Source organism: Spinacia oleracea, chromosome 5 (genome assembly GCF_020520425.1).
Source record: "Spinacia oleracea cultivar Varoflay chromosome 5, BTI_SOV_V1, whole genome shotgun sequence".
NCBI lineage: Eukaryota > Viridiplantae > Streptophyta > Magnoliopsida > Caryophyllales > Amaranthaceae > Spinacia > Spinacia oleracea.
The window spans coordinates 53,155,652-53,178,506 of NC_079491.1; the positions used below are offsets into that span (position 1 = coordinate 53,155,652).

The 22,855-nt window shown below is 42.8% G+C and overlaps 2 protein-coding genes across 2 annotated transcripts; both read right to left on the reverse strand.

The window, feature by feature from the left end:
- Positions 1-1,216: 1,216 nt before the first annotated feature.
- On the reverse strand, positions 1,217-2,194 carry LOC130461514 (uncharacterized). Its single transcript, XM_056829646.1, has one exon. It carries the CDS (start codon positions 2,192-2,194, stop codon positions 1,217-1,219), a length of 978 nt encoding a protein of 325 aa, XP_056685624.1.
- Positions 2,195-7,209: 5,015 nt separating this feature from the next.
- Positions 7,210-7,602, reverse strand: LOC130461515 (ADP,ATP carrier protein 3, mitochondrial-like). Its single transcript, XM_056829647.1, has one exon. It carries the CDS (start codon positions 7,600-7,602, stop codon positions 7,210-7,212), a length of 393 nt encoding a protein of 130 aa, XP_056685625.1.
- Positions 7,603-22,855: the final 15,253 nt, after the last annotated feature.

Below are 22,855 nucleotides of genomic sequence, written 5' to 3' on the forward strand. Positions count from 1 at the left end.
CAGAAGATCATTTGACATTTTCCATAAATCCATTGCCTTACAATGTCATCTAGCCTCTCTCACAAGGCTCTTGCAGCGAGCTTCTCCGCATCAGACATGGTGGATGATTCAGCCGATGTATCCTTTTGGAGGAAGGAGATGATCAAGAACGAGATTCGCTTGGCAATGGAGTTTGAATAAGGTGGACCAATTTTGATACAGACTGCCTTCATAATCCAAAGTAATTGGCATACATGTTTTGATGTTTGTGACAGTAGTGGCTGGGTGAAGCTTGTCAACCATGGTGATTGAGAAAGAGAAAGAGAAGAAGAGAAGGAGAGCACGAGAAAGGGATGAGCGGCTGCTAGGGTCTGTGTACCTAGTCTCGTGATACCATATTAGAAAGATTTGACGTGTCCTTCTCATTGAATTCTGGTGTTAATATACAAACTATACATCTCAATCAAAGGCTAGAATCTAGGGATATAATTTACAGAATATTGATTACGTAAATTACTCTAACTACCAAATCTTTTACTACTAAAAATATTTACATATCTTTATTTAGTCTATCACTAATTATATTATTGTTGCAACATTTTTCTTTTATCGTGTTAAACCGCAACAATCTAAAAGACAATTTTATTGATGTTGCGTAATTTTGCATATGGATGATGTTGCTAAACTTTTAATTTATTGAATTGGATGAACGTATAATTTAGTTTGGATTACATGAGGATTATTTATATTTAGTACTTTAAAGGAGGGGTGGAGTTTGTTTATATTGTGGCCTCCTTCGTACATTTTGTTTGGATGTCAGACCCGAATCAATTTGTCTATTAAGTGTACCGTAGTTTACCTTTTTTTTGAGGGGGAATGTAGGCTAGAATACTAATGTAAGGACAAAGAGTCCATCAAAACATACAGAGATATCTCTTGAGAGCAATGATTTTCCCATACTAGCTTGCTCTATCCAAAAGGGTATTAGCCTAGCAAGGTGATGAGCTACACAGTTGCCATCCCTTTTTACATGAGACCAATTAACAGACTTAAAAAAAGAACACACAAATAAGATATCCCCCAACACGGTGTCGAGATCAGACGAGTATACAACTCCTTTAGATAGGCGAGTGATCAAATGTTGGCAATCATATTCAAGAATAACATCAGCAACCCCATACCTTTTCCCCAACCTTGCTTCTATGGCAAGTGCTTTAGCTTCTGCAATCTTGGACTCCTATATAGCCTTCACCCTTTTAGTTGCTGCAAACACTACATGACCACCACTATCCCTTGCAACTACACCTAATCCCACCCGCCCTTCCTGCACTAGCGAGGCATCAGCATTAATCTTGAGTACACCATCAGGTGGTGCTTTCCAAGTCTTTGGGCTTGGTTGAGTCCTAGGCATAACAACATTATAAATGCGAGCAGCGTACTTCCCATAATCATCCACATGCCTACTCACTCTCTCAATAAGTACCACATTTGGTGTCAATTTATTTTCAAACACCTTCATATTTCTTTCTCCCCATATACACCATGCAAGAAAGTCACCTCTTTGTTTTGTTTTGGCGTCAATTACCTTCCATTTATCAACAAGGTCACACATTGTACCTGCTTCTTCCCAATTAATCATACTCATGCATTCAACAGCCTCCCATAATTCCTTTACCCTCACACACCCAAATATGGCATGGCCCGTTGTCTCCACCTCTTGGCACCAAGGACAAACCGCTTCATCCCTCAAGTGACGTTTTTTGAGTAAGTCTTTCACCGGCAAGGTTTCAGTACAAAGCCTCCATAAAAAGTGACGGACTTTCGGGCTCACCTCCATACTCCAAATTTCAATGAAAGCTTGGTGAAAGGTGTCAAAGTTACATCCCTTTCCTAGCATATAGGAAGTCTTGACTGAATATTCCCCGTCATTTGAATATGCCCATGTTATCTCATCACATTGTTCCCTACAACTCAACGGGATGGCTAGAATACATCGTACATCCCGCTCATTAAACTTCTCCTCTATTAAATCCACATTCCACTCCTTACTCATGGGGTCAACAAGGTCACCCACATGATTTAATTCATCTACCATGTCGCTCAAAATGAACCTTCCTTCTTCATCCGCAACCCACAGATCATTCCAAATATTAATATTAACACCATCCCGACCCTCCATATCATTCCTTCTTTTATTAGGGACTTCGAACTCCATATACTTTACCAAGAGAAGCTACCAGCTTAGCCAAGATATGCATCCAGAAAATAGCACTTTGGAAAATACTTGGCTTTCATAACACGCCCAAATAATGTCCTAGGTTTCTAGACTAGGCGCCATGCCTGTCGGCCTAGAAGGGCATCATTGAAAATAGATAAATCCTTAAATCCCATACCTCATAGACATTTCAGTGTTCACATTGTTTCCCAACTCTTCCAATGTATCTTCCGTTGAGTACCTTTTTTACCCCACCAAAACCTCGCCATAGCCGAATGAATACTCTGAATTACCAAAACCGGGAGTTTGTAGACCCCCATTAGATAAGTTGGAATAGCCTGAATCACTGATTTTAGGAGTACCTCTTTTCTCGCTCGAGACAAGAATTTCTCCTTCCAGCCTTGTAGTTTTTTCCACACTCAATCTAAGAGAGCCCCGAACACCGCTTTCTTTTATCTCCCCACAATTGTTGGAATACCCAGATATTTTTCATGTCTGTCAACTTGCCGCATATTCAGGGCTGTCATTAGATCTTCTCTCTGCTCAACACTCACCCCTTTACTAAAAGAAACCTCCGAATTTTCATAATTAATTTTCTGTCCGGATGTTGCTTCATACTGGTTGAAAATATCAACTACAACTGAGCATTCCTGTCGGTTGGCCCTAGCAAAGAGTAAGATGTCATCTGCAAATAAAAGATGTGAGATTTCGGGCCCAGTTCTGCTAGCCTTTTCCCCATGTAACTTCCCTTCATGTACTTTATTCTGCAACATTCTAGAAAATGCATCAGCCACCAGAATAAAAAGATAAGGGGAGAGGGGGTCTCCCTGACAGAGACCTCGCGACGGTGTCACAGATCCACATACTCCCCCATTAATGACAAAGGAATATGAGACTGTTGAAACACAGTCCACGACTAGATTCACCCATCTACCATCGAAACCCATAGTGAGTAACAACTTCCTCAGAAAGCCCCATTCCACTCTATCATACGCCTTACTCATATCAAGTTTCATGGCAATTACACCCTTCCGGCCCCGACTCCGTTTCTTCATAGTATGAAAAACCTCCATGGCTACAAGTGCATTGTCAGTAATCAATCTCCCTGGAACAAAGGCACTTTGATTTTCTGTAACTATAACCGGGAGCACATTTTTAAGTCTCATAACAATAGATTTTGACACCAACTAATAGAGCACGTTACACAAAGCAATAAGGAGAAACTCCACCGTAGACTTGGGTGACTTAACTTTTGGAATCAGAACAATGTTAGTATTATTAACATGACTCGTGGAAGTATTACCATGTAAAATATTACAAACGAACCTTGTAACATCGTCACCTAAAATGTGCCAAAAGCGTTGGTAAAAAATGGCATGCATACCGTCTGGCCCCAGGGCTTTACAAGGATGCATTTGTTGGAGTGCTGCAAAAATCTCATCCTTGGTGAATGGACGTAACAACTCACTGTTGGTATCAACAGAGATAGAGGGAGGCACATGTTGCAAAACTTCGTGTAAGTCCATAGGCGAAGGATTAATAGAGGTAAATAAATTATCATAATATTGTGAAATTATATGTTCAATTATGTCCTATTCCGTTTGCCAGGTCCCCACACTATCATTTAACCCTTCGATCTGATTTCTCTTCTTTCTTTGGGACGTTTTATGATGAAAGCATTTCATGTTCTTGTCACCATCATGAACTTCAGAAATACGAGACCTAATATACCAATAAGCCTTATATTTTTCATTAAGATCATCAAGCTTCCGTTCTAGAGTAGTGCACTCCTCACAACTTTCAGTTGAGATGGGTCTTTGTTGCGCTTCACGGAGGGCCTTTTCAGCTATATAAATCTGCTTCCCCAAATTGTTATATTTTTCACCACTCCAACCTACTAAACCACGACCAGCAGAAGCAATTCTACTAATAAGTACCTCCCCCTCGGAGTTATCCCAATCCTCCCTCACAGCTAGCTCACAACTCTCATCCAACAACCAACTAGTTTCAACTTAAATTCTTTCTTTTTCCTACTCCTTTTTCTCCTATTATCCACCTGATGTCGGACCAAAATAGCGGTATGGTCTGATTTATACCGCAACAAGTGCTCAACACACGCATTCGTGTAGAGGTCCATGCATGAATGTGAAGCTAGAAAACGATCCAAGCTTTCACGGACCCGAGTTTCAACTGAGTTCCCCCTCTCCCATGTGTGCCACTCCCCGACATAGCCAAGATCCTGTAAACTACAATCATTTATTGCCTCCCGAAAATGATCCACTTCCCTTCTCACTCTATCTGCTCCCCCCTCCTTCTCTTCGTAGCTCAAAATCTCATTAAAGTCACCCCCTAGCACAATAGGGATATCAACCTCCTCACACAGATGACGGAGGAGGGTCCATGTTTTATTCTTCTCTTCCTCTTCCGGCCACCCATAGACCCCCACAAATCTCCAACTTCGAACCCCATTAAGGCTGACATCCACTGCAATGTGATTTTGTGAATAAGATACAATAGTGAAATCAACCTCCTCTCTCCAATATAAAAACAACCCCCTGATCTCCCCCTGCTCGCAATAACGAACGCGTTGGAGCAGCCAAAATGTTCCTTTAAGTTCTCCACCTCAATCTTATTAATCATTGTTTCCGACAGAAAAATAATGTCGGAGGCATGCATAGTGCTCCATCGACGGAGCTGTCGAACTGATCGGGGGTTGCCCATCCCCCGGCAGTTCCAGCATAAAAGATTCATTGCTCAAGGCGTAGTTGGTCCTTGCCAACCTCCGCCGGAACTATAGATAATGAAATGGGTGAAATGCTGTGCCTTACATGCTTCCTTGCACTCTCATCCACTTCAATCTCCATATCAACCAACTCCAAATCACGTTTTTGAGCTCTAAGACTCTGTCTTGCACCTATCTCCTCCGTTCTCTCCCTTGCAAGTCTCTTCCACTTCGGCTCATATGGTTTCCCTTTCTCTATTGAGTCAACAACACCTAATGCAAACCCCCCCCCCCCCCCAACTGGAAGAATAAAAGGTTTGGAAGACACTCCAGCTTGCTCATGAACTGCAGTAGTATCAGCTCCAGCAGCTACCTTAATGGACACCTTTTTTAGAGGAGCTACATTATCGAGTAGTGATGGGGAAGTGGTCACCTTCTCCTTCAAACTTTGATCCACCTATTCATTCTGTAGTGTAGCAAGCTCCCTATCTAGTGAACTTTCAGATAGCAGGAGCTCCAACCTATTCTCCTTCGAGCTTACCTCCATATTCTTGGTCACAAAAAGTTGATTCTAGCTTGCTGGCCATTATGCTCTCTATCTCCTCCACCTCCTTCATTCTTCCCTTTCTTGGTGAAGCTCTCTGGTCCATGATCCATCCCAATTTCTTCTTTTTATCGTCCTCCGTAACCGCGTGGAAATCCCTCTCTGAGTGCCCCATAATTCCACAAGCGAAGCAGAAAAAAGGAAGCCCCTCATAAGCATATTCAACCTTGACCTCCCTTCCTCTCTTATCTTTAATCCGTTGGGTACGATGGATGGGTCGGGAAGTATCCAACATAATTTTAACTCTTATATACCGTCCTATTCCTAAAATATCTTCTTCCAAGTCAAGAATCTCGCCCATACCGCCTACTAGCGCCTTGACATAAGTATCAGACCGGCAATTGAAGGGTAGATTTTTGACACGAACCCAAAAAGGTGAGTGTGTGATTGTTACTTGGTCCGGTTGTTCATCGTCGTCGACCTCCTTCAACATAATCAATGTATTATCAAAACACCATGGTCGACCCTCTAGCACCTTCTCCTTATCCCTCCAATGAAAGAATTGGAAAGCATACATGTTCGGTCTGAAAACCCTAATTACCATACCATTCGCCGGAGCCCATACGTTTGACATTATACGTTTGAAGGCTTCGACATTGTAAGGCCTCTCCGTTAACAATCGTCCCATTAACATCAATGATAATTTGTTATTATCCTCATCTAGGCGTACTTCACTAAATTCAATAACATCTCCTTCCTCTTCATCTATATTTAATTTCGAGCACTTCACAACAATCTCCTCTGCCATAGGCCTGGAGTAGTAGCACCGTAATGGTAGGTTCTCCGCAAAAGCACGGTAGGGTTTTCTATCGTTTCAAGAGAGAGAGAGCCCTATCTTCCAAGGGAGACAAGATTATGTATCGTAGTTTACCTAAAGTGGGGGATCTGGTTGATGTGTTCCTTTATTCGGCTTTTCTTCATCCTTTCTCCTTAAATCAGGGAATGTGAGTTTTTGATCCACTATACTGTTTTGGGTAATATATGTAATACGTTTTGGTTGTTTTATCAATTTGAGTTTTTCACTGGTGCAGTGTTGAGTTTACTTTTCATGAATTTTAATCAATATTTGGTAATTGAAGGATAACAATCTTTCTTTATGGGGTAATGTTCGTATTCTAACGTGACCTCGGTGTCTAATATTGGGAAATATATTTTGGGCCCGGTCGATGCACCGGGTTATTACATTAAAAACATTCACATTTTACTTTTTTTTTTTCAATGATAACATGAACGCATATAATAGCCTAGTTGTAAAAGCGTTATTGTTTAAACTCAAGGTCAAAGGTTCAAATCTTACGCAAACCATGTTTGATATTTTTAAAACAATTTCCACCTTTGTTATTTAGTCTCTACCAGGTAGTTTTATTTCATAAAATTGATGAAGTATAAGTACAATGTCCTTATTATGCGATACTACTCCGCCTACTCGATTACAACTAATGGACAAATATTTAATCTATTAATGGCTTGGATTATTTTTTTAGTTGTTGATCGTCAATGTATCTTTACTGGTTTGTTGGCTACTCTCACTAATACCAAAATAAGGAGATGTCAGTTCTTTTGAATTGGCTATAGTAGAAATATCGTTGTTGCTTTTGTGTATTGCGGCCAAATTGCAACTTTCTTAGGTTTGGTATCTTTTAAGGCCAAATAGAAAGTGGAATAGTTTTTGCGTTAATTTGGCGGACATTAATCAAAATCTTGATTTTGGATCAGATATACCCTTGTATGGTTGAGACTTGAGATACAAAAGCGACCGATTTTGAGCATTTCATCTTGATTTTGGATCAAAAGCTTAATTCGTTCAATGGGTGCAACAGCTGTCTTTGAAATAGCAGCAGAAACCCCTCCCATAAGGAAATCAACCAAGAAATTTTTCTGTGGTTTTTCATCCACAAATATCGCTGGAAATACATTTTCCATGCCCATGCCACTACCCTTGTATGATAACAGCATAGGATTCGGGAAGCAGGAACTGCTGATATAATTTCTTGGTTGCAAACTAGGTGAAAGTTGAGATATGAGATCAGACTTCCCTTGTATCTTCTTATATACTGATACATACCCTGATCCATCCGCCATTCTTTGTGAAGCACCTATAGCCTGTAGTCCTGCAAAGGAAGAAGATGAATCGATCACTAACACGGATATCACTTGTGCTGTCAAAAGAATGACATTTTAGTTGAAATTAATAAATAATGCTTTGGTTGGATAAAGAACAGCTGTGAAAATATACCAGAATTATGTTTGGAAGCATGCAATTTTGAGAGATGCAATAGTTATCTGCAAAAGGGCATCTCAATCATCGTATGAGCTTCATGCACACAACTATGTTTGAAAGAATAAAGAATTAACATATATGTAGACACCTACTTTTGTCCCCATTCCCGAAAGGGAAGGTTCGATGATGAGAACATAAATCTCCACTTGACAACGCATCTCCTATAAAATAACGAATCTCAATCACCCTTTTCATTTCACCCGAAACCTGCTATTTATAGAAACCTGCTATTTATGGAAACCTGCTAAAAATAGTAATTGCCGTAATGGGTAGCTATTAAAAGTGGCAAGTCATAAAAGATAGAAACCTGTCAGAATTAGGTGTTGCACTCCAACATAAATCCTAAATGAGATAGAAATTACAAGAGGAATCCTATTCCTAATATGATTCGAAAATAAGAGTTACGTATTAATTAAAATCCTAACGAGCCTAGAGTTCGTAACGGGCCCAGACGCATTCCGTCATAAAGTTAATACGCGCTAAAAGACTCGGATAAGTCTCAAACACTCCGGATTCTAAGAGTCCAAATCTGACAAAGAACTCGGCCCAAACATCATTTTCAACGCCCAGCCCTGGGCGCTGAATGGGCGCTGAAATTGCCTGGATCCTATTTTCAACGCCCAGAGCTGGGCGCTGAAATCTTCGACGCCCAGCCTGGGCGCTGAAAATACCTGGGTACGTGTTTTCTCCTAATTCTTCTTGGATTAGAGTTCTACAATTCTATCTTTCCACGAACTCTTTTCTATAAATATAGCCCCAAGTTCGACGTGAAGAAAGACAACACACAATTCATATTCTGAGTATTGACTCTAAACCCCTAAGCCTAAGCCTCACGCTGCGAAATTGATCACGCGTTCTGTCGCGATCGATCCAAAAATCGAACAGAACGTATCCTGTCCCGTAATTTGAGATTCGTTAAATAAAAGGAGAAATAGAAAAGTCAAAGTGGTTAGTTTTCTGAGAACCGTGACGCACCTCCCAAGGGTGCATCGTAATGTGTCCCTTTTCCATGATTTAATTGCTTTCCTCGCCCTTTTATGAACTGTTAAACTAATTGAATCTGATTGTTCTATCACGCCTAATAAAGATAAAATTTTTGGGAAATTGAATTATCATGCTAGGTCCCTTAATACAATCTAAATCAGATAATCGCGCTCGATCTAGTATTATATGTTGCATATTGTTAAAATCAACTCAGATTAGTTTAATAGTTAACACATGTCCCTTCAATTATTTATGCTGAGCTAGTAAGGATATCCTGCCTCTGGAGTTATCGTAGAGCGAGTACTCCTCTCGGTAGTTACAGTCCCTCGAACCCTCAATCTCTACCTTGCGGGTGTATGTTGAGAGATCCCCACACCAGGGATCACAAGGGAACCTACGGCCGTCGTGGTCAAACATAATTGCACTCCCTTTATGTCACGATAACCGGGTTTTGTCAGTTTTTCTCATTGTCGTTAAAAACTGAATGGCGACTCCTATATTACTAGTCAATTGGGTGTAAACTCACAGGAAATCCAATTACACTTGATTTGACAAAAAAGAAGCGTCACACCCACGAGGGACAAGGTCACGCATTAGCCTCGCGCTTTTTCGACCCCCTCACAGTGGCGACTCCGCTGGGGATAGTGAAGAAAAATACTCGTGCTTGTAGGTAATCAAAATAGCCTAAGGGTGAAATGATCCTACCCCGCGATTATTTCCCCATCGAGTTGGGACGACCTGAAAATCAGCATATTAATGTGAACGGGCAGAACCGCATAACGAATCTTGGCTCCCTCAGGGAGTTTGGACTAAGGATACCCATCGCCAACCGGGGGGTGCATACGCTTCGAATGTTGTCCACTCGACACTTTCGCTAGTAGTACACCCGTCCCAAACCCAATCGCTCGCCCATTAGGTCCCTCTCATTGGTGCATGCCCCCTTGGCTTACATCGTGATTGGCCTCTTGGGCGAAATTCGTCTGTTGAAGGCACTACCTCGACCGGGGCATGTGTTGGATCTGCGATAGAAGCGGTACCAAGCTAGGCGCAAATACTACCCATAGAAGCCTATCATAAACTACATGACATATTATTATTGCCGCATGATGTAATGTTAGTTATGTGTAGCGAAATGTATGATTGTGTGTGACAAACAATGTTAGAAAACCAGCAACCTTAAAAATTCCCCAAACATTCATAAACCAATTGGCCAAAGAGTTATACTGAAGTACGTGTTCCGCAAACCCGAACGATCGCCACAAGAATAAGCGACGCTCGGGATGGCCTGTAACGAATCCCACAAACGCTGCACAACGCGTAAAGGACGTTATAAGGCAAGCACGCAAAATTAAAGTCTCAAAAAAAAAATTAGACGAAAACTGAAAACGAGAACCAGCCAGGGACGCATTTTCAACGCCCCTGGTTGGGCGCCAAAATTTCTCACGCCCTACGCTGGGCGCTGAAGTTGCTGCCTGGCCTTTAGGTCAGGCGCAGCAGCCTCGGTGCCCGCGCAAATAATATGTAGCAAAAAAAACCATTCGTAAAAATTGCTGCAAGGGCGTATGAAAAGCACTCGATTCTTAACGCGACTAAAAAAAATATATAAATAACTCTTTGTGTCGTTGTTAGGCCTCCTACGACGACAATGCTCGGCACCAAAACCTAACATGCCAATAACTATGAATGTCACAATGGGCAAGTGTTTCGAAAATCCAAAGAATGACCAAAAGAAAGAGCCAAAAAGTGTACCAACAAAAGAAAGAGCGAAAAAACCAATAGAGAGAGTCAAAGTCTAGACTAAGTAATGCTTGAAACTTTGGGGCCTAAACTTTAGCTTATCTGATGCATAGGACTGGTCCTGCCACTTGGTGCCGATCGGGAAATCAAAGGTTAGTGCGTCTCGAAGATACATCGCCAACACCAGGTTTAGTGACTCCAAGCTCCGTCCGTCATCCCTCATTTCAAGGATCTCCGCTTTCCCAACCTCGATTCGCACCCTCAAACATGTCCATCGAAGAATTGCGAGACCAGATGGCCCAAATGACCCAACTCATGGGCCAACTGAAAATGGAAAACGAAGCCTTAGCGGCTGCACAAGCCAAAAATGACCTCGATAACGAGAAGAGGATTGAAAAAATGGTCCTACAACAAACCATGGGGAGCAAGTACTTCTCCCTCGAACCCGAACCTTTTCCTGGCAAACTACCAGAAAAGTTTAGTTCATCTGACTTACCAAAGTTTAAAGCCACGGACAATCCCCGTGATCATCTATTGAGCTTTGTGAATGCCATGAACTTGAAAGGCGTGGACAAGTCCATGTATTTACCTGCCTTTCCTTTGTCCTTGGAACCTATGCCACTCAAATGGTACTACCACCAAGACCCAAAGCTCTTCCCCACTTGGGAAGACTTTGTCAATGTCTTCATCAAGCAATACTCGTCGAACATGGATTTTCAAGTCACCATGCGCGAGCTGGAAGTTCTCTTCCAAAAAAAAATGAAGGTTTCACAACCTACTTTGCTAGATGGAGGGACCAAGCGGCCCAACTAATCAATAGGCCTCCCGAAACAGAATTGGTCCAAAAATTCATTGACAACCTGGACCCGGCTTACAGACAACACCTTAGGTACCTGGGACTTGACACTTTCAAAAGAGTTTATGATGTGGGAATAAAGATCGAGGACGACCTCGCAAAAACAATACAAAGTAAGCCCGCATACAAAAGCAACACCTACAACAGGGGCAACACATCCCAAGCCCAAGAAGTCCATGCCGTAGAGGAGACACCCGCCCGAAGAAGCCCTGGAAGATGGATCTGAGACCGAAAGTTTGCCCCACTCGGGTCGACTTTGGTACAAGATTTTGAAAGACTAACCAATCAAGGAAAGTTGAGACCTATAGGCCCCACCCGTGACCCTCCTGTCAAGAACAAATATTGGGTCGAAGGTACTTTCTTCAAATTCCATCAAGGAAATGGGCATGACATCGAAAACTGCTGGAATCTAAAACATACGATCCAGGACATGATAGAGGATGAAGTGATACCTCTCCCTAACGTTGGAAAACCCAACAACAACAAAACCCCACTCGGCTCTTGTCACGTCTCTCTCGACCAACCAGAAAATGAGAACTTCGACCCTACAGTGTATATTACACCTCAAGGTGCACCACTCGCTGTGGTCCCTATGGATCGAATCGAGAGAGAAGTGTGCGGTGTGTGGGATGATGATGCTGAAGATATCTACCTATCTCAAATATCGGGCCAGGACCTCTTTACTGAAACTTGGCCCGGGTATGCTCTCATTGACACCACCCCTCAGGAACCCGAAGTTGACAATCTCACCCGATCCGGAAGGATATATCAACCGGATATTCGCCCACCTCCTATGGACGATATCCCAGTCAGACAAACTCCTGAGAATGGACGGCACACCATCGTCGCGGAAGTCATTGAAAATCCTCTCTTGAAGCAACTAAAAAGAACCAAAGCCGAGATTACCATCTGGGATCTCATGTGTACTTCAAAGGAACATCGCGAAAAGCTTATTCGCTCACTTGACCTCATCTCGGTTCCTACAGATATCACACCTGACTCATTGGTTAACCACGTCACGAGAGATGCTGGAGAAAAGGCCATAGTTTTCACTGACAAAGACTTGCCCAAAGAGGGGGGTGTTCACAATAAAGCCCTCTATCTAGTGGTTGGATGCAAAGGACAAAACATCCCCCTAGCGTTCGTAGATAACGGTTCGGCAGTTAACGTTTGCCCATTGTAAACCGCCCATTACTTGGGGCTAGGAAACGATGACTTCCAAACCTCCACGCAAGGGGTACGAGCCTATGATAACTCTCGAAGGCCTGTGTTGGGAAAAATCAACCTTACCATACAAATCGGGCCTGTGGCACGCACCACGGAGTTTCAAATAATCAACATCAAGCCCACTTTCAACCTCCTCTTGGGGCGACCTTGGCTCCATGACTTAGGAGGTGTGGCTTCTACCTTGCACCAAATGGTTAAACTTAACCATAACAGGGTAATACTGGAAATCGCGCCCCTCCTCTCGACGTCAGTTGTACTATGGTTGGAACGGCCGAAACTGCAGACGACCTTTATGGGTTTCAAATGGATGAAGCAATCCAGTTCGTCGAAGATTATGATCCAGCATTCCTAGACCCGCGCGCATCCCGAGTCGTCCCTAGAATGCTGTTAGCTCAAGGTTATTTCCCAGGAACCCCATTGGGCATAAGGAAGAAGGAATGCACGTTCCATCCTTTACCCAACAAATCTACTCCCTTTGGCTTAGGCTATGAACCAACGGAGGAAGATATTGCTGACCGCCTGTCTGGGCTAAGCCTCAACAAGGCCAAACAAACCACCCTCTTTCTCCCGTATCAAGGAACCCTTAACGGGATGTTCGTTCGGGAAGGAGAAGAACACCCATGCTGTGATTTCCCTGAACCCTTCGTTCAGGATGGCTTGCTAAAACCCGAATTTGAAATTTTCCATGACTGCCACACCTTGGATGAGGCACCCCACCTCACCAAGACCAAAACAGCTGAAATATTGGACAACCAGGCTCTATGGACATTGTTTAACGAATCGAGGCCTATGGAGGACGAGACTGTGATGACTACCCTAGCTTTACAAGATGAAGGTTTCAATCCAACCCGATTAATCTCTCCTGCATCAACACTAGAAGAGATCGAGAACGGATGGGTGAAGACATTTCAGTGGGTCAACGCAAAAGGAATAGAATTCAAGATGAGTACTGGTGAAGGACCAAAGTTTTACGAGACTGAACCCAAGGCTTGAGCCATATAGAGCACCTTAGTAAAAAAAAGCGCCTAGTAGTTCTTTAGATTGGTAGAAAAGAAATAATAAAGACTTTAGATGGTCCTAAGACCCCTTAGAATATAGGTTAAATTTTATTGCAGTGTGTTTTCCTTACTTTCCAAATTAATAAAGGCGTAATATTTCTCCTAAAAACTTTATTTCTAACACTAAATGAGCACCAAACGTACTTGCAAAGAGGCGGCCCACTCTAGGCCCAATAAACAAGGCCCACTCCGTCTTGAATCGTGACATCGAAATTCATCAAACCCCAAAAAAGAACCACATTATCATAAGGGTCTAACCCATGCAACCCAAAGAAAGCAAAAGAAACCATGGAAAAGTTGCTCAAAAAAAAACTCAAAAAAATAAACGCCGCCCCCGGCATCAACACGCACCTCAGCCCACTCAAAATCCTACACAAAGATCTTCATATCTTCCGCACACTGACCCAATTCCCATAACCGTTTCAAGTCACGAATAGAAAAAATTAATCCGGACAAAAATGCGTCTCACGTTGACAGTCAAAAAAAGCCTCCGAAATAGCCTCAAAATTGATTTTAATACGAGTAAAAAAGCAAAGCACAAAACAAAGAGAAAAGAAATAAATGCAAGAACATGTGAAGCAAAGCGTCAAAAACGACCGCCCAGAAATCATTTTCAGCGCCCAGGGCTGAGCGCCGAAATCTTTGACGCCCCAGCCTGGGCGTTGAAACTCTCTGCTTGCTTAACTTATTTTCAGAAGTGCTCGTCATTTTACCCGCACATAACGGAAAAATAACGAACACTTGGGGGGTACAGCACGCATCCAGATATGCGTACCACAAAAAAATATAGCCCTACAAAAAACACATGGAATTTCATTTTTATACGCGGCTTACGGCGAAAACAGCAGACGAAAATAATGATGATACTTCACTCATTTGACCGATTAAATAATATTTTTCCACCTCAGGGCATATCTATTAAAATCCGGCATCCTAGAATTTATTCTAGCTAGAACTATACGCGACCTGATTCTAACAAAGATACGTAGGCAATCCTATTTATGGATTCGGTCCAATTAAATAGAAAAATATATACACATTGTGCAAAAGTGTTAGACATATATAAAATATAAAAAAAAAACGAGGAGAAGCAAAAACGAAAGTAAAAAATAAAATACGCCTTTATTAAAAAATAATAAGAAGGAAAACAAAAGTGCTAAGAGGGAAAAAACAAACACAACTGGAATAAACAAAGGGCACCTATACCCTAGCAAGAACTACACTATTCTAGTTCTTCCGGATCATCAAATAAAGTCTTGTAGAGGGCAATGATCGCAGGATCCACCTCCACAGTCTTTTGCGCTGCCCCTATATCAATCTCCATAAGAACCGGCTCCTGGACACTAACTTCCAAAGATGCCAAGACTTCAGAAACATTCTCAGTTATAGCCTGCTCAGCCTCAAGGGCACAGACAATGGTGGGAGAAGGATCATCAATATCAACTAGATTAGTCACTGTTTCTACAGACGGCTGAGCCTTCCTAACCCATACATTGTTCCGGCGACGATCTCCGCGAGAGCTTGCATTTCTTTTAGCAACGGCAGGCCCCTTCATGTTAGGCATCTTCTTAGGCCTAGAACTGGAACAGGGAGGAACTTCCTTTCGCTTTCGATCAGGACGAGCTTTCACAGTCTTAATACCATGGGTGCGAGGATTGGCAGAGTCACGGCCCTCATATCTAACCCGAATACGAGGTATCAAAAGCTCAGCCGGCTCCCCATTTCGAGCCTCGGTCCTCACAGCTCTATCATCGGATCTCATCCACAACTTGTAGTTTTCAGAAAGACCCACAAAGCCATTTGTAGCTACGGCCCAACGCGGGAGACCATCATAGTACTTAGCCCATGCTTGAACCCGTGCTTGTGAAAAGGCCGCTACTTTAGGTGGTACTGTATCAGAAAACTGGATAGTCTGTCTTAAGCCGTATTGACGCATGACTCGGTAAGGAAAGATATAAATGGGCCGGGATATCCCCAACAAAGAAAAATAAACCGATACATCGGCCCTCCCCCCGTCATAGTAGTCAAACCCCACCACGGTACCACCCACTTAATAGAACAGATACCATGAGTAAAAAAGGAGGCCCACTCGGCCTCGTCCTGGCCTCGGTGCAAACACTTCCGGTTACCCAAGGCTATAGGGCGATAATGTTTAGGATCGGCAGGAATTTCTAAGAGCCTAAGTCGTTCCATGAGCCAAATCTGCAAAAAACGGGTACGATCAGATCAAAAAATAATAAATAAACAAACGAAGCCTGGGGCGCAGTTTCAACGCCCAGGACCAGGCGCCGAAAATTCTAACGCCCAGCCCTGGGCGCTGAAACTCAGCTACAGGCAGGACGAGTAAAAAGAATGCAAAAAAAAACATGCGCAAGGAAAAGATCGATTACCTGCAGCAATAGGGGGCTCCTCTTAAAATATTCAGATTTGGCACCCTTCTTTAGTTCATCCACACTCAGCAAAGTCTCGGCAACAACCAACGGTATAATAGAATAGCAACTTTCCATCTGGCTAATAAAGGGGATCAACCTTATGTCACCGAACTCACCATTGTTATTCGACAGCAAATAATGATTCAACAAGTAAAATACAAGGGCTCGAATGTTCAATTTTTGTTCGGTCATATTTTTACTAGGTCTAAAGCGATGTTTTACAAGCTTTGCCAAATTAACCTCATCACCTACAACAATCTCAGCAAGCATGTTAGTATCTAGTCCTAGGAAAGCCCCTATGGTTGTTTTACCCTCTTCAATGGTGCTAGGGGTGGCAGGAGTAGCATTAGTAGGATAACCAAGGATCGCGGCAAATTCATCTGGTAAAGGACATATTTCGTTGCCCCGAAAGACAAAAACATGATGATCGGAATCCCAAAAGCTTAGGGCTGCATGCAGAAAGTTATAATCAATATTAATTTGTTGTAAGCCTAAAAGTGCCTCTAAGTGGTATTCTTTCAACAAAGCCTTTTTTGTAGGAGTAAGGGCTCGTAGCCAACGCCTAACAGCTCGTTGGAGTGAGAAGGGAGGAATCAACATGACAAAAGCAAGGAGGAATTAAGATTAAGCAACTACAAGAGAGAAGAAAATTGAGAGTGATAGAAAATAGGGACGTATCTAGCCCCTATATATAGCTGAAGACATCAAGTGACATCCTGATCCCATTCGGAAACGTGTTAAGAAATCCGAAAACCAAAAAACGCCAGGAGAGGACTTTCAGAGCCCGCGGCTGGGCGCTGAAATAATTAACGCCTCGCCTGGGGCGCTGAAAATGCAGCCCAAGGCCCGGATCTCGCAAAACGCGGAACAGGAAAGGACTTAAAACCGTGTTGCTAGACACGAGGCCCTATTGCAATCAAGATCAAGCCCAAAAGCATCTTTAGCACCCAAATAGCAAAAGTGAATGTTAAAACTTGGTCAAAACTTAGACTCGTCTCAAGGAATATATGTGTACACTTTTCAAAACAAATATGAGCGAAATAAATATCAAGGTCATTCTTCGAAACACCAAAAAATATTGTTAAGTCGTTGGTTTCTCAAAATGAAAAATATTTTTTTGTCAGAAGATTAAATCCGGGCCAAGCTAAACCGGATATTATTGGAAAATACACTTTGTCGCCCGGAAACTGAAGTCGCACTCCACGACTTCACCAAAATAGCACACCATTATAAAGTCCGCTCGCACATACGAGCACGACCCCAAACATGATTAAAAGACGTTATAAAATACGTACCTCTCTTGGCGAAAAATGACCAACGAGCCCAAGTGCTTGGGGGCTCGCGAAAAAGTATGTACTCCAACAAAGAGTGTGCGGAGTCAAAATCATATTCCCGGACTACGCTACACACTGTCCCATGTTTGGACGTCTCAAAAAAATGAAATCGGATTACGACCTCATGACAAAGGTCGCCGTTGATACTTATACATAGTCCCCTAATCAAGGACCCAGGTAATGGCAAAATTGAGCCATAAAGACTAGCTCAAAACCATGAAAGAAGATGACCACCAGACAATGGTCCGTTTAAGCACGTTGTCAACCCACATTCAGGTTACAACTAAATCCGAGCATCCCTCGAAAGAATTCGCTCTTGCAAGAATGAATAAAAGAAATTCTCAAAAGAAATCACGACTTGCCCACCTCAAAATCGCGCCACGAACCACGCGAGATCCAAATCAAAAAAATGAATTCAGGGACGTCCACCCTCAGCGGACAGGGCTCGCCCACCTTCAGCGGGCGGGGTCTGCGTCACTAGCCACGCAGGTCCTCAGTTTTCGAAAAATAAAATCTTCAAATTCAAAATAGGCTCGCCATCTTTAGCCGGCGGGGTCTACGTCACAAGCCGCGTAGGTCCTTATTTTCAAAAAAAAGCAAACAAACTTCAAAATAGATTCGTCCATTTCTTTCGGACGGGGCTTCCACCCTTAGCGGACAGGCTCGCCATCTTTAGCCGGCGGGGTCTACGTCACAAGCTGCGTAGGTCCTTATTTTCAAATTTCAAAAACAGATTCGTCCACTTCTATCGGACGGGGTATCCACCCTTAGCGGACAGGCTCGCCATCTTTAGCCGGCGGGGTCTGCGTCACTAACCGCGCAGGTCCTTAGTCGCTGCAGCGATAACTTTTTCTGGTTTTCCCTTTTTCCAAAAATTAAAGGATTGGTTTTCCGTTTTTCCAAAAAATAGCGATGTGCTGGATTTTCCTTCGTTTTACGTCCTATAAAAACAAGGGGGTTTTCTCGTTTAGCTAGCCCTGAAAATGAGAATCTTTAAAAACATTTTTACCTCGTGGTTGGGCTTGGCCAGGCCCAATTACACTTTATAGCTTTAAATTCGAAAACATCTGTAGCTACTCCCAATGACAAAGTGAGGGAGTTTCTACGCTTCTTTAGATACTTCCAATGACAAAGTGATGGAGTTTCTATACTATCCGTTGACAAATCCCAATGACACGTGAGGGATATGTCGACACTTCAAGTGATAACCCTTAAGTCAAATGTTATCACTTGGGGGCTTGTGAGACCCTCGCAAAAAACAGGTCACCATGACTTGTGTGACGCACTCCGTCTAATACTTTGACCATCGTCTTACTCCAAGACTCAGTCAAAGTGGGGGCTAACTGTAGACACCTACTTTTGTCCCCATTCCCAAAAGGGAAGGTTCGATGATGAGAACATAAATCTCCACTTGACAACACATCTCCTATAACATAACAAATCTCAATCACCCTTTTCATTTCACCCGAAACGTTCTATTTATAGAAACCTGCTATTTATGGAAACCTGCTTAAAATAGAAACTGACGTAATGGGTAGCTATTAAAAGTGGCAAGTCATAAAAGATAGAAACCTGTCAGAATTAGGTGTTGCACTCCAACATAAATCCTAAATGAGATAGAAATTACAAGAGGAATCCTATTCCTAATATGATTCGAAAATAAGAGTTACGTATTAATTAAATTCCTAACGAGCCTAGAGTTCGTAATTGGCCCAGACGCATTCCGTCATAAAGTTAATACGCGCTAAAAGACTCGGATAAGTCTCAAACACTCCGGATTCTAAGAGTCCAAATCTGACAAAGAACTCGGCCCAAACATCATTTTCAACGCCCAGCCCTGGGCGCTGAAATTGCCTGGATCCTATTTTCAACGCCCAGAGCTGGGCGCCGAAATCTTTGACGCCCAGCCCTGGGCGCTGAAAATACCTGGGTACGTGTTTTCTCCTAATTCTTCTTGGATTAGAGCTCTACAATTCTATCTTTCCACGAACTCTTTTCTATAAATATAGCCCCAAGTTCGACGTACGTGAAGAAAGACAACACACAATTCATATTCTGATTATTGACTCTAAACCCCTAAGCCTAAGCCTCACGCTGCGAAATTGATCACGCGTTCTGTCGCAATCGATCCAGAAATCAAACAGAACGTATCCTGTCCTGTAATTTGAGATTCGTTAAATTAAAGGAGAAATAGCAAAGTCAAAGTGGTTAGTTTTCTGAGAACCGTGACGCACCTCTCAAGGGTGCGTCGTAATGTGTCCCTTTTCCATGATTTAATTGCTTTCCTCGCCCTTTTATGAACTATTAAACTAATTGAATCTGATTGTTCTATCACGCCTAATAAAGATAACATTTTTGGGAAATTGAATTATCATGCTAGGTCCCTTAATACAATCTAAATCAGATAATCGCGCTCGATCTAGTATTATATGTTGCATATTGTTAAAATCAACTCAGATTAGTTTAATAGTTAACGCATGTCCCTTCAATTATTTATGCTGAGCTAGTAAGGATATCCTGCCTCTGGAGTTATCGAAGAGCGAGTACTCCTCTCGGTAGTTACAGTCCCCCGAACCCTCAATCTCTACCTTGCGGGTGTATGTTGAGATATCCCCACACCAGGGATCACAAGGGAACCTACGGCCGTCGTGGTCAAACATAATTGCACTCCCTTTATGTCACGATAACCGGGTTTTGTCAGTTTTTCTCATTGTCGTTAAAAGCTGAATGGCGACTCCTATATTACTAGTCATTTGGGTGTAAACTCACAGGAAATCCAATTACACTTGATTTGACAAAAAAGAAGCGTCACACCCATGAGGGACAAGGTCACGCATTAGCCTCGCGCTTTTTCGACCCCCTTACAATATCCTTATGTTAATTGTTTATGTCAAATTTCATCTAGGGGCGACACTTGGCTTGGGTCGACACTAACTAAGTAAAAAAATGCAGAAAGCGATAAAAAGAGAGGCGACACAAGGGGATGTTGACGCGGAAAACCCAGGAATAGGGAGAAAAACCGCGGGTAGCTATGAGGCTACCGATCCAATATGTAATCCTAAGAAACTAAGTAAATAAGAGTGCTTTGCGAATAAATAAATGGATACAATAATTGTTTGCTAATGGCTAGAGACTATAATGCTTTAATATTGCTAGAATGCTTGAGTTTACTTGTGGTTTGAGAGTTGCTGCCTCCTGCTTATATAGCTTGAATCCAACAGCATGATTGGTTGAGAAGATCCCCAGAAAATAGGAACAGGTTAGTTACCGTTATCCCCATGTTCCTTGCTCGTCTCCAACAGCCCCCGAGATCTTTGGACACTCCCTTGACTTATTCTGCTTATCTGACGGCGCTTCAAGTCTTGGGCCTTGGGCTTGGAGTTTAACCTATTCTCTTCTTATCTTCTGTCACTTGTCGCTCGTCTCTTGTCTCTTGTCGTTGGTCACTTGTCGCCTATACCTCGTCGCATGATGCTACGTCCGACCTGTTCACCCGACGCGCCATAACCTGTGACATGACAGTACCTGGTCGACACGACATGATCAAACGTCAAAACAGTTATGTCGTTAGTCCAAAAAGTGGGATAACAGTTTTCCCCCAATTGTGATTTTGTGAAGGTTCGCGAAGTAAAAAGCAACAATTTAAATTTCAAAAAAGAAACTGCTCAACTGCTTTGGTCGTGGGGAACCGCTATGAATTAAAAGCAAATAAATAGAAATCAGCGCATGCAATAAGTATTCACAGAGAAAACTTCGAAAAACTTTCAGATCTGAAAACAAGAGAGAGAGAAAGAAAGAGAAAGGAAAGTAGAATAGTTTCCTTGTTTGATTCCACCGACACTCAGGTAAATTTCGATCATTTCCCTTAGTTATTCCGTTGAATTTTTTAGAAATAATGGTTAGATCCAAGTCTGTGGCGGTCAAAGAGAAAGAAGAAGTTGGGTCTAATGGGGTTAGCTCGCTCAACCTATTTTACTCTACGGTTGAGAGCAGCGTTTATCGAGCTTGTTGGTTTGCAGCCGTCGGCGGAGGTTGTGATTCCTGGCCCTAAGGATGAGGCCCTTCACTGTCCTGAGGGTTATGTGGTATTTTATGAGTAACCGTTTCTGATTGGTTTGAGTTTTCCTTTCACACCCCTGGCTAGATCTTTTATTGAAGTGCTCCACTTGAGCCTTGGTCATTTGATGCCTCAGATCTGGCGGATTTTTTTCGTTGTGCAAAGGGTTACTTCGGACTGGCGGGTACCATTTGATTTGGCCTATCTTCTGTATAATTATGACCTGATGCTGAAAAAGTGATGTCGCTATACATTGGGTACGAAGAAAGGGATGAAAATTTTGGGTGTTGGTCTGAGTGTAAACGACAGGGGCTGGCAAAGTCGTTTTGATTTTGTGAATAAGGATTCTCTGGGAGAGTTGGGTAATTTTCTGGTTGAAGGATGGACGACGGAAGGTAACTCTATTTTTTTAGTTCGGTTTTTGCTATTTTACTGAACGTCGCCTTACTTGGCGTTGTTTTGCAGTTGTCAAGACGTCGTTGGCGGGTTTGAGCTCGGATTCTCACGGTAAAACTCTCAAGTTTTTGGGATATTCTGTCGACGAGAGGTCATTTCGTCGTGACGCGGGTCGCTTGGAGGGTCAAGAAGGCGAGCAGGAAGGTGACGTCGACAAGGAGGAGGTGGAATAAGAGTCGGGTCCCTTGACTCGTCGACGAAAGAGGTTGGATTTGCTTGAGGAGGTTGTTGCGAACTCGTTGTCTGACAAAGAGGAGAGGGGTGATATGGCATATACTTCAGGTATTGTATTTTTAGTTTTTGTTTGACGTGCTTGTGTTTAGTTGGTGAAGGTTTTATAGTGACACGACATTTTTTGGTGTAGAACATGCTTTGTCATCTAAGCCTGTGGCTAGGATGTCGTAGAGTGAGATGATAGAGCGTGCGAGGAAGAGGCTAAGATCGTCCGCTGCTTCTGGTGGACAGAGTCTGTCTATTGTCCCTCGCCACTCTAAGATAGGTGTGTCGCCTAAGACGCTTGTCGTTATTAGTGGCACGGGTTTTAGTCCTATCTCATCGTCGTCGCCTCTGAGGTCGTTCAAGGCGTCGTCGTCTGCTGTTGCTCTTGGCAAGGCTTCTGCTGCGTAGGCCAAGAGTGTCCCGCTGAGGCAAAAAGTCCTGTCGAGAATATTAACATCTCTCTGCCCCCGAACTTCTTGGTCGACGGTGATAATGTTGTTGTCTGGCCGTATTGTGACCGTTTGATACTGCCTCCAACATACCGGCGCTATCGTGACGCGATGCCGGTAGCTATTGCATCAGACACTGCTGAACTGAGCTTACGGGTAAGTTTGTTTAACGTTGTTTTCATTTATAATCGATCGTCGTGTGTCAATTGGTTGTGTGTCGTTTGTGTTGCGCGGATGACGGTCGT

What these genes read in the sequence shown, in the direction of transcription:
- LOC130461514 (XM_056829646.1), bottom strand. Translation starts at nt 2,194, where the DNA reads ATGGAGTTCGAAGTCCCTAATAAAAGAAGGAATGATATGGAGGGTCGG.
- LOC130461515 (XM_056829647.1), bottom strand. Translation starts at nt 7,602, where the DNA reads ATGGCGGATGGATCAGGGTATGTATCAGTATATAAGAAGATACAAGGG.